The sequence below is a fragment of the Neodiprion pinetum genome, chromosome 5, assembly GCF_021155775.2.
Source record: "Neodiprion pinetum isolate iyNeoPine1 chromosome 5, iyNeoPine1.2, whole genome shotgun sequence".
Taxonomy (NCBI): domain Eukaryota; kingdom Metazoa; phylum Arthropoda; class Insecta; order Hymenoptera; family Diprionidae; genus Neodiprion; species Neodiprion pinetum.
In genome coordinates, this window is record NC_060236.1 from 29,893,382 (window position 1) to 29,910,771 (window position 17,390).

The following is a 17,390-nucleotide window of genomic DNA, read 5'->3' on the forward strand; positions in this document are numbered from 1 at the left end:
CTATTATTTTCTGTTTTAGTTTCGTCTATTTTTTTTTTTCTCATTGATTTTTCAGTTATGTGAAAGTATATTCCGTATATACTTCATTAAACCTCTATCCGTATTATATCCAGAGAACGGAAAGGCCACTCCACGAAGGTCAGTTAATTAATCAGGTTGTACACAAGTGCGAGTGAATCTCGAGTCAAAACGAGTTTGGCCGGATTTTAAAAGGGTAATAAATGAATTGAAAGAACAGACGCAGTAAAAAAATTAACATGCATACAAGCGAACCGAATTTAAATGAAGAAGAAGAAAAACAACCACCGTATAATTATCTCACACAGTCATCACATTGTTGGTGTTATAAATTTATAATATATAAAACATTCCCACCATATATTTTCCACAATATAGATGGAATTTTCCTAAAAATTCTTTTCTTCCAGTTTTCTATCAATATTTATGATGCGATGAATTGATATAGTTATTTGAGATACTATAATTATCTCTCAAGTTGCTTCGTCTGCTTTTTTATTTGTATTATTATTATGAAAAATCACTATCGCTTCCTGACAACTGTATAATATATATATCGTATATTATAGTAACCACGGTGACGTTATCTTTGATTATTTTGTGAAAAAAGGTTCGTGGTTCATTTTTCCATGTGCGCATGGGACATACATTAATCGTCAAGATTGGATAGTTCAACGAACTATGGAAATTATATCACCGACAAGTTATTCGCCATATATCTTCAATATTGATTCCTTCCTTGTTGAGCCGACGTCGTGTAAAAGTACAAAAGTGTATCGTAGTCTTGAATTAATTAATTCTACTAGTAACTTACCGTTTCACTTCGTATTCCATGTATAAGTTCCTCAAAGTTTCCGTCGCAATGGCTATGATTATGGTAATGAATGTGTTACATCAGTATACTTCATCACGTCTGTTATACGGTCTTTAAGTTTAATAAATTATACGTTATACAATCATATGTACATATATGGGTTAGTCCACCAATTAACAGCCAATAAAAGGGACGAAAAAAAATCGATTTGTCTGAAATTTTTACCTCTTGTAGTGCGTACTAATATTAAACAGTTCACAAAGTTTGAACCTTCTCGAACTGACCATTCGCGAGGAATGCCACGTCAAAGTTTAATCATTTCGAACTGATTGAAGTTTAAACTCGAATTATTTTCGTATCGTTATCGGCAAGAAAAAAAAATTATGAAAAAACAACTATCTTTTGTGCAAAATTCTCACTCTTCCGAGTATGTTGTTCATTTCTGGACAAATTTTCGACATCAGTCCCAAAAAGATGTTTTTCGGCAAATAAAAAAAAAAAAAAAACACTTTCTTTCATGCCCCACCAAAACTTATCTTACTTTTCAGTTTTTCATGTGAAAACTGAGATTTCTTGACACAACATGACTGTTTTTTTATATTTTTTTCTGCCAATAACGATACGAAAACAATTCGTGTTTAAACCGCAATTAAGTCGAAATGATAAACTTTGATGAAACATTTTTTGCGAACGGTAATTCCGAGAAGGTTCAAACTTGGTGAACTCTTCATACTTAGTACACTACAAGAGTTCAAAATATATATACAATATTTATATATCTACCGCGGAGTCAATTAGTTTCTATGCAATTTCAATATTTTTCTCTTTCGAGTCGCATAAATTAAGAATTTTTATATTTTTCTTTGTGCAATACTAAATTACTCTTTAAGATGTGTATTACGTGAGTTGAACTAGTCGGAAATCGAAGGCAGATCCTGATTTCAGTTATTTTATTTTATTTTTCAGTCCTCCATTTTTTTTACTCTCAAAAAAATGAAAACGCGTTTCTTTTCTCAAGTCGTACAGTCGCGTCACTTTTTTATCTTTGACTCCAAGTAAATAAGTTTTTAACATTGTTGAAATAACTTGTTTTAATCACGGATTCTGTTTCTGACAATAATAAGCGTATAAATAAATTAGTAAGGAACCCAATGCGGTAATTTAAAACGACGGACTGCATGGTCGAGTATCGTTATATGGTGACACAATGCGACTTAAATTATTCTTGTGGAGAAAAAAAGTAAAGAAAAACCTTAAATCGTTGGACCGGGGTATCCGGGAATCTGAAACGTCCACAAATTATAAGGAAATTTGTATCTCCGGACAAAAGTTCTTCTTTATCACTGGCATTTAGTCAATATTGACTTTAATTTGGCTAAATCCAGTTCTTCTCATACCAGCATTGAGATTCAGTGTAGGAATAAGCAATGTGACACACCAATTAATAAATGAATTTGGTAATCGAATACAGCCAATTCCAGTCCCATAAAAAGAGCGCATCTAATTTTTCCATCAGATAGTGTATTCGAAATTTTTTGGATTCTAGTGATACAAATTGTATCATATAATCCTATCATGAAAACCATATGTAATTTATCATCGTTCTTTAACACTTTTTTTCTGTAACACTCGATGGAAAATTGACAAAGTCTTTCAAATCAAACAAGATTTCCTCCGTCGTTTTAGCCTTCAATCCCTGACGATTATAGTCATTTCGAAACATATCTGCAGGTCTAGGACGATTTTCAAATCGATAAAAAATCCTGCTATCTCGCTGATCAGCTCTCAATGTAATCGCTGGCAAATCGACAACCGTTTTTTTTCTCGTTAAATTCGGGCTGATTTTAACACGCTTTAGATCGTTCATATTTTGGACAATTTGTTTATCATTTAGTCGATGAAATCGTTTGTTGACAGACGAGTCGTAGCGGTTTATTCCTGGGTTATTGATGGTACAATTATTGTCGAAGTTCCTACGAATTTCACCACCATCCTCACGTTTTTCTTGTCTGAAAATCGGTCCACCAATCATATTATCGAGCTGGTCCTCGGCTCGGACAAAGTCGAAATCTGGATCGATAAGCATCGTCTGTGAATATACGAAAGAAATATTCCATTTTATGGGGCTAATTTGGTTAAGAATGCAAAAAAAGACGGAAAATACAGTTTTTGTTCGCGATACTTTTCTCCGAAAAGGAAAAAGTATAGGTTTATTAGTAGAAAGAATAATAAGGATTCAAAAAAAAAAAAAAAAATCTAGAATTTTCTTTAAATAAATACGTCAACTCGGAAAAGTGTAATCGTTTATCTAGGAAAAGTAAACTAAAGTTCTGGTATAACCGGAAGTTTAAATTAAATGGTACATGACAATTTTTCATGCTCAACATGCGATTGTAAAATGGTGTAAGTTTTAGATTTTTTCATCAAACCGTTTTCGAGAGTATCGCTGGAGCTTGTCGGACAGACGGCTATTTCTGTAAAAACTTGTTTTTCCGATTCTAGGGTTTCGAAACCGCAAAGATTCGTTGAAATTATAAAACGTGTTTTCGACCGCAATCAGTACTTTTCTTATATGATGAACGATTTTGCGGGGTCGTTTCTTCTACCAGTGTGAGGTGATCGTTTTGAACCATGTGGCTTTTTGTATTTTGTGAATATTTTCTTTGTAATGGCACCGAAGAGGCCTAAGCTTTCGCTTTTTTCGATGACAACCTTGGCCTTTTGTAGAATGACATGATTGGTTTTGATTAGTTCAAGTTGTTCCCCTATGTGAAAGATCATTTTCCCTATGTTGGATAAGGTCCATAAACCATATCAATAATACTTTTCTCAGGTCACCAAAGGTGATGAAAAGTAAAAACCTCATAGAAACTCTGACTAATGTCTTGGCCGACTGATCACCAGTACCTCGAAAATTCTCTTGTAAACCTCAATCTTGGCACGTTCTAGTTCAGTCGAGCATCTAGACCTTAGAATCGGCGATTTATTCAAAGAATCAGCATCTGCCGCTGCTGAACTGTTCAAATGCCGCCAGGTATTCGCTGATTCCCCGGGCATCGGTTTGGGCAAAACTAATCTTTGCTGATGAGTTTTCTGTAAAGAAAATACGTTTACAATTAAGTTAAGTGTTCGAAGATGATCGAGAACCATCACAAGATGTATATACAAGAAGAATTATTACGTATATCTATGTACATACGTATTGATACAACTAATGATACTAACGATAATGAAATGATAATTCATGTACGAGAGTGTAAATGCAATATAATTACCAAATAAGGCGTAGGTAGATCTACGACAGAGTACGAGGCTCCTGCCACAGAAAAATAATTTAAGGGACAATTTCTACTCAAATTTTCTTCATTTCCTAAAGATCGCTGCATGTACCTTGGGGGTTTCATCAAATTCATCACGTTTTCCGACTGATCAACGCTCACCGAAGAAGCAGATTTACCGAAGTTAAAATTCAGTGTTGGTGCAATGATAATTGCACCAGCCTGTACATTTTTTGCAATATTTTCATGGCCTGAAGATAATCGCCTCGACACCTCGTCCAGTTTATTATCTTCTACTTTAATTTTAGTCACCTCACTCCTGCGCTTATTTGATTCGACTTCTGGCTGTTCAAAATTGTGAATTACTCCAGTCTCGAAACTTGGAATATCGTTCATGCAATCTTTCCACCGCTCCCTCTCACTTAAATTCCTTTCCAGTCTGATAAAAGGCATTCCATCGGTACAGTTTGATCTTTCCAATGATTCTCTATAAATCTTTACCTCATTCTCAACAGTTTCCTTCGCCTCTTGCCAAGTAGAATCAATTTTCACTGTGTCATGCTCACGTTGAATTTTTCCGGCAGTTCTGGAAAGAAGTGGTTTTTCAGCATTTTTTTTCATGCTATTACTTACATCCTGTGCTGTCGGTCGATTTTCCTCAATTTGAAAATTGAAGGAACACCTCCTTTTAGACCAAACTTGACTTCTGATTTCTTCTGTTTCCGCAGATTTCACCTGGATCTGATCAATTTTTTCCTCAAAAATTTTCCACTCTGCTTTTGGCTTTGTCTCATTAATAACAACAACTTCTTGTTTTACTTCGATTTCTTTCTGTAAAGACGCTATGTTTTTTCGAACTGTGACGTTTTCGAAATCCGACGTTGTATTTTGAAATCTCCCGAGAGTCTCTTGTCCTTCACCCGGGAACATTGACGGCGTATCCAAATTTGGTCGATTCAAAAATCGACCGTTTGTCTTTGAAACATGTATTTTCGAATCAAGTGCTGTAGTCGACAAGTCGATCGGTAGTGGGCTCTTTTTGCGGATTTTAAATTCCTTAGACTTTAGCTCTGCAAGGTTTTGTAAGCTGTCTGAATCATTACCTGGAACAAATAAAACATCACATTAGTTGCGCTGCGAAGTTTTTCATACGCTGCATCATCATATACGAACGCTTAAATGTGATAATACCTGAATTAACTTCACGGAATTCTTCCGGCATGCTATCTATATTCGCCCCTGATCTTTTGGCATCCACGCGGTGTCCAGTTTGTGGAATACTTTTTTTTGCGAAAACTACTGCATTTGCGAGTAATTTAGGATCGCGGTATTTTAATGCTGCCTTCAAAAGGAACGAGTTGAACTTAGGCGTGTTCGAATATCGTAGGGTTCGAATGTCGTGGTCTTTCACTGATCTGGTAACTGCAAAGCCATTCTTGTCAAATATTCTTAAGAAAGGGTGAAACTTCACCCGACTACTACCAATTCTTGCCCAGTTGTTTAAATTTTCGGCAATCTCATCATGAGACGCTTGTCTCCGGTAATTTTTATTTCTCTTTCTTACCGTCCTGTTGTATTTTTTTCTCTTAGCGATGTAACGGTGACTCGGTTTTTCAATTTTTACTTGAGAAAAACCTTCCCGTTTGACGTCATATTCCGGTGATAATTTTCCCGTATCACAGGAATTTCTTACACTGTATTCATTTTCCATATCGTTTTCACTTTCTGTATAATTTGCAAGAATCGAGGCATTGCTCACTGTCGAATCTTGGTCATTATTGTATCTATGACAACGATCATCGTCCTCAAGGTCCAGCGTGTTGTACAAGTAGAGTAAGCATTTTTCAATTTTCGAAAGATGGTACAAATTTAGCGAGTTATCGATATTTGATGTGCATCGATCGATTTCGTTTAACGATGAATCGTGAAGCGACAAACTCGATACCTCGCTGTCGATAGATCGACTGCCAATAATCTGATGTCCCGTCATGCTTTTGACAAATTCACAGTTTATGGTATATTTTCAAAAATTCACATATGGACTTTTCGTGTCTTTTAGATCATTTACAGGCCTAGGTATTACGAATTAGGGGCTTATCAATATTCACAGATCGTGTGCACGTCGCCGATTAGTTTGTAATACGTATATAACCACTATGTCGCAGTTTTCCTCTTCGTCTCAATAGAATAATCTGGAATTTTTTCGCGTTCGAATTATCATGATGATTGCTTAGAATTCGTAAAAAAATAATGATGCTTTAAAATGTTTTTTATGTATCTTTGACGGCGAAAAATGTTCACTCTCTTTATTTGTCTTCTGTTTTCGTTGTTTTTGTTTAATTATGTATTATCTCTAGGGAAATAATTGTGTTGACAACCGAGAGCTTTGCTATTACATAATGATAACCATGGTGAAAAAAAAAACGAAAGTACTTACGAAAATGCAATAGATTTTACAATCTTACCGTCGTAAAGTCCTTTCAACAACACGTCTTTTTGATTATCATCACGGGCGAAAATCTAACGCTATCGTAAATATATAATTAGATGTTTGCTAGAACAAATTCGTGAACACGACTGATTAAGGGCGGAAATAATTGAAGGCAGAGAAAACAAAATGAGTTGAATGCTTGGCGTGTAATGTTTCATTGTTTTCGCAATCGCTGCACTCGTTCGCTTTCAATGCTCGAATTTCGAAATCTCGATACTACTCCGTCTATGTTATTTTCACAGACCGTGGACTCGTGTCCAATTTTCATCGTCGATGAAAACTCTGCTTTACGACTTTGAGCGACACAACACAAATCTGCTTGTTACCGTGACATATTCGAATTCACATCATAAATGGCGTCTGACGATTTGTGTCAATGACCGCCGAACGATGTGTCTTATCCTAAATTGTCTCGACCTATCATAAAAAATAATTAAAAACACATTACCTACTCGGAACTTAATTAGTTCTAGTTAAAAACAACAGCCATCCGTTGGATATCAGTTTACCGCCAACCGAAAGTTAGGTTATTTTAACTAATCATTATCCGACCGAATTCTTGCTACTCGAATTTCCCTCAGTGAGTTGGCGGCAGTGAGATGGAAGAGGATCGCGATACGTCAATTAAAGATCACTTTCCAGAACCTCAGAAGAGATTTTGGATGGTAACGTATTCGTTATAGTTTTTGCTGTTCTGAATCGCTTCTCCAAAATCAGCTCATCAACTCTTCTACGTCGTACTCACTCACACCTGAAAGTATCCACCCTAATGTCAATCGTACCATTCCAGCGATCCAGGAAGCGTAGAAATAGCGATGCGGCCAGTGTCAGTTCGATGGATATATCAATGGGGTCTGATAGTATCAAGAAGAAAAAAAGACGCAGAATTACCGAAGTCGCATCGAGCTTCTTTTCCTCTTCCTCCTCATCTCTGACACCCAGCAAATTTGGAAGTGTTCTTCAAAGATCGTTCAGCTCTCAAGTAACCGATCTTTCTCTCCTTGGAGAGGAGGTTGATTCGGGAAAGACAAAAAAAAGGTAAGGAACTCGAGAATGTGTCAAAGAGTTTAAATTCACATGAATCCAATGTAATTTTAAAACACGATTAATGAAACTTTTGTATTTGCCTTGAAGCTTTGATTCTTTAAACTTTGGTTTTTGATATCTGAAAATAATCCATCACTGATATCAAACACAAAAGATGTCCGTCTTCTAATTTTGTTTCTCACATATATGACCGTCCGGGTTTACGCACAGATCAAAAGTAACCGCGGAGCGACTGGATCAGCTGGCCATCCGTAGCTGGATTGTGGATATTGCGGAAGGGAAATCCAGCGGGCACCTGGATTTGAGCTTGAGTAGAAGAGAAGTGAAACGTCAAGAGGCGATCTATGAATTATTCTGCGGGGAGGATGTGTTGTTGCGGGACCTTGATAATCTCAGAGAATTCTATTACGAGCCTTTGCTACGAAGCGATATCCTGACTCCAGGTGAACTCGCCACACTATTTGGAGACATTTCCAGCCTTGTAGACCTTCACAAAAAGCTTAGAGACGAACTGGTCTGTCTTCGAGACGAGTCGGGTTTCACGGATGCTGTTGGAACCATTTTAATCAGCTGGGTTCGTTCTTATTGCACACCAAATTATTTGGCTCTTAATTTAAGAATATAAAAATTGGTATAATAGTCTTGATATGATTCAAAAACGATACATATAGTGAATCATTTTCTCATAAGATATTCTCCAGGGTCTTATGCAAGAAAATCAGAATCTACAGATTTCGAATTCAATTTCACACAAAGTTGGTGCAACCATTTATTTACACTTACTTCATTCTTTCTCTTATTTTAGTTACCAAGTCTCGCCGAGTGCTACGTAGATCGTTGCAAGGCGCAGGTGTGGGCGAGACACTTGCTTGAGGCAAAACGCGCAAATAATAAACGTTTCCAAGAATTTCTGAAGAAAAGAACAAGTGTTCCACGGGCCGTTGACTTGTGGACATACTTGGACGTTCCGAGATCAAGGGTCGTCAAGTATCCTATCCTTGTTAATGAAATCCTCAGGCACACCCCGTGCAATCATCCTGATCAGACAGCGCTGAGAAAAGTGAGTGATATACTGTCCAAGTTACTTATAGAAATCGACGAAGCCATGGGAAATTCGGAGTGCAAGCTAGCCCAGAATAAAATCAACCCCTCGCCAGTTTGCGATCCTCATAAAGTCATACAAAATGCTGTGGAAGTCATTACCGAGGGGCAGTTGAGAGATGCTAAAGGAACGGTGCGCTCAATTGAGTTAATTTTCTTTCTTTAATTCCCTTAGCTCGCTGATGTTCTAACCGAAAGTAATTTTGTTTTGCAGAAACTGCATTGCTTCTTGTTTGATAACTGCTTTGTACTGGCTCGTCCAGCGAGGAGACCAGGCAGAAAATGTAACCCATGTTTCCCTGTCGTATTACGAGATCAGTTAAGGGTACAGTTTGAAATCGAGGCGGGTGAAAAAATTCATACTACCTCATTCAAGGTTGCAGAACACACGCTTAATGCTGACGATGAGCATGCAAAACGGCATTGGATTGAGTCTTTTCGTAGGCTAAATACTATTTCTACAAATGGAAAAAGAAATCACGATGGAAATATTATTGTAACTGAGGAAAAGAACAAAAAAAGGAAAGAAAAAGAGAATCGAAATGAAAATGAGAATGAGAATGAGGACGTGGATAAAATGAGTGAAATCAGCGAAAAGTCGCCGATAACGAAAAGTACAAGGAAACTGAAGTCTGTCGGAGATTTGTGCAGCAGTCATTTTCCGATTTCTCTTAGAAAAAGCCTTCTCAGGGATAAAAGAAACAGCATCAGCCTAGTGTGAAGAGTACTATGATTTATTCATATATAACTACTATATTCATATACATCCATTGCGTTAAGAAATTATACATATTTTTTTAGTCGCATGGTTTCACAGTCATTTTTGTAATTAACGTATCACGGATGATCTGGTGTTTCATTTTCCGGCAGCTAAAAAAAAACAAATTAAATCCATTCACAGTGCTATCGTTGTCGGCGTTAATACCTATGAAAAAATGATTACGTAAAGAAATTTCAATCGATTAAGACGATAAAACAAATGCGGTTATCCGAATGGAGTCCAAATGTGTGATATTTAATAACCACGGATAATAACTAGCGCTGAATTGAATATATTTTTCAAAATTCATCCCTTTTAAATATATATTGCGTATTCGGATGTAACAACTACGCGAATCGCTCGGTTTGATAAATTGCGATTAGTAATTAATTCGAAGCCATAAATTGGTAAACCAGGGCTAAGTGTGATCGATGCTTGAGAGAAATTGCAAAAAAATTTAAATTTTTCATTTTCTGACAAGTATCTATTTTATAATACAACGATTTTTTTTTTGATTTTTCTCTCATATTTTTTAACGTTATGGCCATCCATTATTTTTATCCGGATTTCAGAGTTTTAATATTAGGTTCAAATATTTTGACTTTTTGAGTTTTTATCCATTCATTTTTATACTTTTTATCTTATGCGACATCTGGTCATAGCAAATTTGTAATTTTCAATCACATCCTGGCCAGCTTCAAGAAACTGCTAACAGAATTCACGGTGTACTATCAACTTTGTGTTCTCTATGCCGCGTAACTTTTTTTGAACTCATATATCGCATAGACAATACAAATAATCGAAAGACAATGCAAATTAATTCATTTTGTGATAAATAATGCGCATTCATTTTTGATATAATTGGATCAGTCATACTTTTTTATGATCCAACTAATGTAAATATATATATTCCTGCATTTATACATAGAGAACTTCGGACAAACGCGGTGTTTTATGATATTAGGTTACGACTCGTGAAGCGTAGGTTTTATTTTCTTATACTTTCTCTTCAGTTAATAATTATTTTTAAATTCGACGAGAGATCTTTTAGGCGACGATAAGACGCACGTTTTACTCAACACCAGCAAAGTTTGCAGGGTGTTTTAATGCTGATGATCCGAATTCGCTGAATTACTTCGGAATCTTCTCCAAGAATAAAAAACAAAGAAAGCTACTTTTCATTTAGTGAAAATTAAATTTGAACCTTTCATTCGTTTGTGTGAAAAATGTGTCAATTTATTTAATTATTTACTTGAAGAATCACATCAATCAGAAAGGGAGATCACGTGGCTTATTCTATAATTCTGCATTTTCAAAACTGCAATTATAGAATAAAGCTGTAAATGTTTCTTGTTCTTTTCTATCCATTGGAACTTTCAGAGATAATCTGCAGCTGTGGCATATCCTTGGTATTTAGACACTCTGTCTCTTTTCCAATATTGTTTCAGATCAGTAATTTATCAACTTTGTTGTAAATAGATATTGCTATTGCTAATTTGGGAACAACTATTATAATAATGATTTATATATTTAAAGAAAAAGTGACACAAAAAAGCAAGTACAAATATCGTACCTACTGTATCGTTGTAGTGGCATTGATTAAAAAATAGAACAAATGAATATTTTTAGTATTTTTTTTATTAAAAATTTTTTCTGTTTGCTCAATTCCAGCACGTCTGAATTTTTGAAATCACCATTTTGAAACTTAAAAATCACAAAATATTTGGTCAAGTTGTAATTCCTATCTTATTGTTAATAATCCGTCCGCTGTCAAGATTCTCAAGGTTGCGATGTTGAAAATTTTGTTCTAAATATACAGAATATTAAATATCGCTAAGATTTACTCGGCTTCATCGAATTTCCATCGGGATAGCGTTTCTTAAAAGCTTTAATCAGTTGCGGGTCAATCAATCGCACACCGTCGACCTGATTTCCCAGAGTGATCCAGTTCGGTTGAACGTTGTGCGGTCTTCCGAATAACTCGATCTTTCTGGTTCCCGGGCTCATTCTTTCTATAATCCCGTAAATTTCGTCGGGTTTATGACTCGTCGCCCTCACTTCGGCCACGATGACATCACTGTCCAGACCTCTGTTTACCCTGGGAAATCCCTTCATACCAACCAGACAGTGCTCTTTCCCATGATTGAGCCAGTGACCGGTTCTCCCAGTTCTTATAATGCGCTGAAGTTGATTAGTCTTCACCCAAATAATCTCGTCCACTCTGTCGTAGCCCCATAACTGGAGGCATTCTCTGCCTAATTCCATGGCTCGTCCGGTCACCCAAAGAAATAGGAGACCCTCATCTTGCAGGGTAGGGATTCCGAGTTGCCGCATTTCGTCATCCGACATTGTCCCGTAGGGAAGCTCCATATGGATATCCCAAGGAGGGTCCGCCATTATTACTGCGAACTTTCCCAGCACTGTCATATCCAGATATCTCAGGTCGCACTGGATCCACTGAGGAGGATACAGTGTCAGGTCCGATGCTCCCGTTGAGCCATTATTATTGCTCACTGGTTTTGGATCTAGAGCAGTTGTTCTGGAAGTATTTCCACAAGTCGTTGCGTCTGCTTCGCCCTGATCTTTAGGTTGCGCAGTGGGACCGTCAACTTCATAGTGAACGTACCTTGAAAACAGATGATTTAAAAAGTTTTGGTTTCTGTATTCTGGAATATTGTTAGAATTATTTCGAAATTTCGAAAGCCCATTATTTTGTACTTAAAGAATATTTTCAAAGGTACGTGATGACCAATATTTAAGTGTTTTGTGAGCAACTTTGAAGATAGTAATTTAGTTTAGAAGTACTTTGTGATACGCAATGAAATCCAGTGAACTAATCTCTACTGATTTTACCCAACTTCAATTCGGTTTCTAAATCATTAAATTTATCGACTCGATCATTAGTTTTCCGAGTTTGGTAAACCTGAAACATGCACAAGAGAAAACAAAAAAAAAAATGAAAACAAATAGAGCTGAACTTATCTAAACTTATCAACGAATTTCACAGGAATCTATCACCATTGATGAATCTATAAAACGGGGAAAAGAAATAAAGTCAATTATTACTTGCAAGTGTCCATGTGGAAGCAAGTATTCAAAAAGCTACAGTCTCCCAAGCTTTCATCAGTATGACTTTGAAGGATTTTCTTGAAATGCAATTTCTTGCACTTCTCATTGAACGCTTGCCCAGACCCTGGCTGACTGTTGCCATTGAGCTTGGAGCAATCTGTACGAGTACCATGTGGACAAAATTCCATAACTTGGGCACCACCCTGAGACCTAAAACGTTCGGCCAATGACTTCTCCTTCGATGTTTGTTTTGACAAAAGGTCCAGTATCTGTTCCCCGACTTTTTTACTCTCCTTTTCTCTTATTGTAGGCATAGATATCAGTGACATGATGTCCTCAGTATTCTTCTTATCGAGCTTTGTCTGTTTTTCGGGTGGACTTTCCTCCTCGATTGCGGCAGGCAGTGAAACCCCCAGTTTTTCCTCTTCAACGATGTTTTCAGCATGTAACAACTCTGCCTGGGAATTCGATTCCGCAATAGACAGAATTGTATATCCGACGACATCGTTCTCTGTAATTTCCTTGATCCTGCGGATGAAATGTCTTAAAATATTGCGAGATTACGTGCTTTGTTTATTCGCATAAAAAACTTTTCTCATTAAGTAAATACCTGATAATGTCTTGTGCAGATAATTTTTCCAAGAGCTTGTTGATATCTGAAAATGATATGTCAATGCTGAGAGCTTTTCTGAGTTGATCTGTGAGATCAGTCGATGTGATTGGTAAGCTGGAGATACACTGATGCAAAATTCGCAAGACATCTTGTTCGTATTCAACTGGTTCAGATTTGTTATTAGTCGTGTCTGAAATTGAAATTAGAGGCTTGAAACAGAAATACGAGACTGAAAGTAATGGAAACAACAAATTAAACAGCTACCAATCACAGATGATTCTGTAGCTGGTGGGGTCGAAGTGAGAGTGAATAATTCGTGTCTCTCTCGTTTACGTTTTTGCAATTTTTCTCTTAGACTGTTCCTCTTTATCTTTATCGCCTGAATTTCCTCAAATGCATCAGACATCTTTCATCTCTTTTTCTTTCCTTATCACATACGAAGGTTATGATTTCGAACAACAACAACTAAGCCTCGATTTCCTAGGAAAAATAAAGTAAAAAAAAAAAAATATTACCGAAACTTTTACTGGCTCATAAATATACGAAAATGTAGGAACGAGAAAATCGGATGCGGTATTTTTAGGTTAGGTATAGGTTATGTTTATTTGCGAAGTTGTAATTGGCTATCTATTACGCATTGTAGGAAACTAGGAATCAACTTTCGCAGTGTATCAAAAGTTTGGTATCGCCGTAAATGTATTTTGTAATATTTCTCGAATAAATCTTATTATCAACTGAATTGCTTGTGAATTTTTTCCCGGGAGTATAAATATTCAAGCGGGTGAACTCGGCGTTGCCAGCTTCACTTGGGATGCAAAATGTCTGATCGATATCCGTGGATAGAAAACTTTTGAAAGTAAAAAATTTATTCGTGGTTAAAGAAAATTCGACAATTTTATGGGATTACTTGGATTTTCAAATGTGCGACGGATTCGGCAAAATCTGATCAGGATTTGTAAAATTAAAATAAAATAGATCGATTTGCGTGTAAGTGAGATACGGTTTAATTCGAAAATTATAAAATTCCGAATCAGAAGAAATAGTTTGTTTCAAAGTAAAATTAATTACTTATAGTTTTTCTCGGGTTTGTGATTTCCACTATTTGATTCAATCCGAAATTCCTAATAATCATGTAATCAGTTTCAATTCTACAATTAAAAGACAGGTGATTTGCGCTCTGAGCTTGAAGAAGCTTAATTATTTACGTATATTTATTAATGCATGTAAACGAATGTATGCATAAAATTAATTGTAAAAAAGTAAACTGCATTTTGTTCGGTTCAGTTTTTTGCAGAATTAAATTGTTCTTGAACGTGCGTTTTGTTCAGTTCAATTTTTTGCAGAATTAAATTGTTCTTGTATGTAGAGCAGAATGCGCAGTTCGTATTCCTGCCTCTTGAAGTATGACTCGGCTTCCTGCGAAAAAAAGAAATAAAAGTTCGCAAATCAATTTATTTGATCCTTAGTTATTCTCAAAGACCGTGCGTTCCTGACTCTAATAATGATAATTAATTACCTTGCGTGGCTTGAAGTATTCTTCTTTGACTTCCGGTAGTTCCATAAAATATCTCTTGTTTCTCGAAACGGTCTCATCGGTCGGTATGAAAAGCAAAAAGCTTTCAACCGCGGCACACGCTTCTTTAAATTTACCAACTAAAACGGTTTTTAAACAAGCAATTTAAACTATGAGCAATCCACAATGGAAACACAAGTCTATAAGGGAAACTATTTCCTAGATCTTACTTTTGAAATATGCGTACTGCAAATAATGATAGTGAGATATGAGCAAGTCGTGGCGCTGTTCCCCGTTGAGTTTATTTAATGCGTAGGAACAGCTGCGCTTGCATTTTAGTCCGAAAGCAAAGTGATCTATAAAATAAAATTGGGTTTACATAACGTTTAAATTCTATAAGACAAGAATTTCCAAAGTTTCAAATGTAATTCGCGAATTGCCAATCCGTATTAGGAATGAAAATTCGGATTAACTCACTCGCAATGGACATGGTAAAGTCTGGAAGCCATCCCTGGTCGAATGGACCTTCGCAATACAATCTGCAATCCTCTTCAGCTTTCATGTAAGCCTTAAGAGAATTTTCAAGCTGCTCAATAACCTCCGGATAATTTTCTTCGTAATACGCTATAACTCCATCTTTGTACATTGCTTGGAATGGGTCACTTTCCAAATCTACTATATCCTCTTGAACGACTTCGGGAAGATCTATGTAGAACTGCATGTTTCTCAAGGTTTGATTGTCCGTCGGGTGAATGGTCAAAAACGTGAAAATGGCATTCGCCGCATCCTGGTACCGCTTCGTCTATAACGCGCGTAAAAAAACAAACATATTATCTGTGATGCGACACGAGATATAATGAAATGACATGGTGGGATTTCGTTTCGGCACCAAAGTTTTTTTTCCAACAATTCTCATATTTGAAATCCGTTTTTACTTCATCAGCAGTAAATTGTACATACCTTGTAATAGCAAATGTGCAGAAACTCGTAGGCCTTACGTTCAATGTACTTCCTCTCCACATGAACGGGCAACTGTCTATCATTGTCTTTATTCCTCACGATCTTCTTACATTTCATCAAACACAATGTTTCCCTGACTTTTCTTTCGAAGAAGTGCATATCTTCTATGTCGTACGGAAATATTGGTTCAACATCGTTAACTTCCGCTCGGCACTGTCTTCGGCAATCAGCAACCGTCTTTTTGTGCATTTTGTAGCTGTGGCGCACCATGTATTGCATTAATAAACATCGATAATTACCTACTAACTTATAATTAACTAAAAGCCCATTGCAGATCCGTACACGAATATTTACAAATACTTATTATGGAAAATGCTACCGCTAACGCGAACTTTTTAGTAGAGCTCATCGAGACCTTTTAAATTCTTGAACCCAACTTTCGTCTATCTGTCAAAGTTTAGTCAGCGTTCGCATAAGTGTGCGATCCTGTTCCAACTTAGCTTACAAACATCGTTGTATCTTAAAACCCGACCAGACGTTGTAGCTATCCGCAGAAATAAAAATGATCAAAAACGGTTCGGTAGTTCTCGAATTATAAGGGAACATACTTGCAGCCAGACAAAGAGACGTTGGGTTTTATGTTATATTGTGTAGACAAGATAAAACTGTGTTGAACCTGTTAAGGGCTTTGTGGAAGTCGTCGATGCACCCTTGCCAGTCATCGTTCAGATACGACTCGACACCCGTTTCGAAAAGATTATCAAGCTTATTTGGATCCTCCTCGGTTTTACTCCCATTTACCGGTCTGTCAGTGTCCTGCTTACCGGCAACATGCGCCGATTCTGTAGCGATCTTTTCGGAGGGAAGATCCTGGAGAATCTCATCCTGAACCACGGAAACGGTTTCCTGACCGTCTACGTCATTGCTCAGCTCGTCTGATGCTGCAGACGTGGCGATTGCAACGGTGAAGAAAATCGTGATCAGGGCGAAAACAACGTATTGATCAAAAGCCCGCATAACGAGAATATGTAGCTCGTCAAGATCGACTAAAAACTGAGAATGATCTCGGCACTATTTGATCTTTGAACCCTGATTGCGATAAAGAACCCGCACTGAAAACGAGATTGAAGTTAGTGACGTTATGGTATCGAAACATTGGGGGCAATCACTACACTAAGATTTTGAATTATGAGTGTGTTTTGTTTTGTTACAGTTTACTAAATTTCAAACAATTCCAAACTTGCTTAATAACGGTTTTTCCTCAGCATGAATCGTTACGATAACGTTACTAACTTCAATATGATCACTGAAAGCCGTCGACGCTATGCGATCATCTCTGACGCTTCGTGGTCACCGCACATATACAAATGCTGCCGTTTCTTCAGTCGTGTGTGGGCGAAATGTAGTTGCAGCCCACAAGCAGCATATACGCCATGACTTTACAATATATCGCGTCAGAGGACGAGATGAGAAATGTTCTCAACTCCGCATACTTGTGAGCTAAATCAGTTGTAAGAGATACGCGAACGCTACGGAGATAAACCCGGTGTAGCGTTCTTCACGCATTGTCAGATTACGTAATTACCGTCTGCAGAAAAATGATTACTACCAAGAAAAAATGTATTCAGGATTTCCGCGCATATTCGAACTAAATTTTATCTTGTTGCAAGAACAATAAAATTGTCCCAAAAGTATTAAAAGACTCGGCAAGTTCACATTACAACAA

General features: G+C 36.8%; 4 protein-coding genes across 14 annotated transcripts; 1 reads left to right on the forward strand and 3 right to left on the reverse strand.

Annotated features, from left to right (window-relative positions):
- Positions 1 to 844: 844 nt before the first annotated feature.
- LOC124219415 (uncharacterized) lies at positions 845 to 6,956 on the reverse strand. Of its 6 annotated transcripts, none has more exons than XR_011177319.1 (5): positions 5,302 to 6,562; positions 4,108 to 5,213; positions 3,740 to 3,925; positions 1,058 to 2,921; positions 845 to 884 (listed from the first exon to the last, which is right to left on the reverse strand). XR_011177319.1 is itself a non-coding variant. In XM_069136626.1 (5 exons), exons 2-5 carry the CDS (start codon positions 6,098 to 6,100, stop codon positions 2,439 to 2,441), a joined length of 2,574 nt encoding a protein of 857 aa, XP_068992727.1. In that variant the 5' UTR covers positions 6,101 to 6,302; positions 6,576 to 6,956; the 3' UTR covers positions 951 to 2,438. The 6 variants fall into 6 exon arrangements, 3 of the variants coding, with proteins under 3 accessions (XP_068992727.1, XP_068992728.1, XP_046482890.2); XR_011177320.1 differs by having other exon boundaries at positions 876 to 943; XM_069136626.1 differs by lacking the exon at positions 845 to 884 and adding an exon at positions 6,576 to 6,956 and having other exon boundaries at positions 951 to 2,921; positions 5,302 to 6,302.
- LOC124219420 (neuroepithelial cell-transforming gene 1 protein) lies at positions 6,786 to 13,930 on the forward strand. Its single transcript, XM_046626946.2, has 5 exons — positions 6,786 to 7,266; positions 7,392 to 7,639; positions 7,859 to 8,222; positions 8,454 to 8,882; positions 8,964 to 13,930. The coding sequence occupies exons 1-5, from the start codon at positions 7,201 to 7,203 to the stop codon at positions 9,468 to 9,470; spliced, it is 1,614 nt and encodes a 537-aa protein (XP_046482902.1). The 5' UTR covers positions 6,786 to 7,200; the 3' UTR covers positions 9,471 to 13,930.
- Mettl3 (methyltransferase like 3) lies at positions 10,401 to 14,039 on the reverse strand. The gene is made up of 5 exons (XM_046626940.2): positions 13,826 to 14,039; positions 13,456 to 13,671; positions 13,189 to 13,381; positions 12,576 to 13,106; positions 10,401 to 12,135 (listed from the first exon to the last, which is right to left on the reverse strand). Exons 2-5 carry the CDS (start codon positions 13,595 to 13,597, stop codon positions 11,343 to 11,345), a joined length of 1,659 nt encoding a protein of 552 aa, XP_046482896.1. The 5' UTR covers positions 13,598 to 13,671; positions 13,826 to 14,039; the 3' UTR covers positions 10,401 to 11,342.
- A 132-nt stretch (positions 14,040 to 14,171) lies between these two features.
- On the reverse strand, positions 14,172 to 17,110 carry LOC124219422 (prolyl 3-hydroxylase 1). 6 transcript variants are annotated; one of them, XM_046626950.1, is made up of 7 exons: positions 16,958 to 17,110; positions 16,341 to 16,776; positions 15,665 to 15,920; positions 15,182 to 15,506; positions 14,935 to 15,060; positions 14,708 to 14,844; positions 14,172 to 14,607 (listed from the first exon to the last, which is right to left on the reverse strand). In XM_046626950.1, exons 2-7 carry the CDS (start codon positions 16,679 to 16,681, stop codon positions 14,521 to 14,523), a joined length of 1,272 nt encoding a protein of 423 aa, XP_046482906.1. In that variant the 5' UTR covers positions 16,682 to 16,776; positions 16,958 to 17,110; the 3' UTR covers positions 14,172 to 14,520. The 6 variants fall into 6 exon arrangements, with proteins under 6 accessions (XP_046482906.1, XP_046482907.1, XP_046482909.1 ...); XM_046626951.2 differs by having other exon boundaries at positions 16,909 to 17,081; XM_046626953.2 differs by lacking the exon at positions 16,958 to 17,110 and adding an exon at positions 16,080 to 16,208 and having other exon boundaries at positions 16,341 to 16,478.
- Between the last annotated feature and the right edge of the window lie 280 nt (positions 17,111 to 17,390).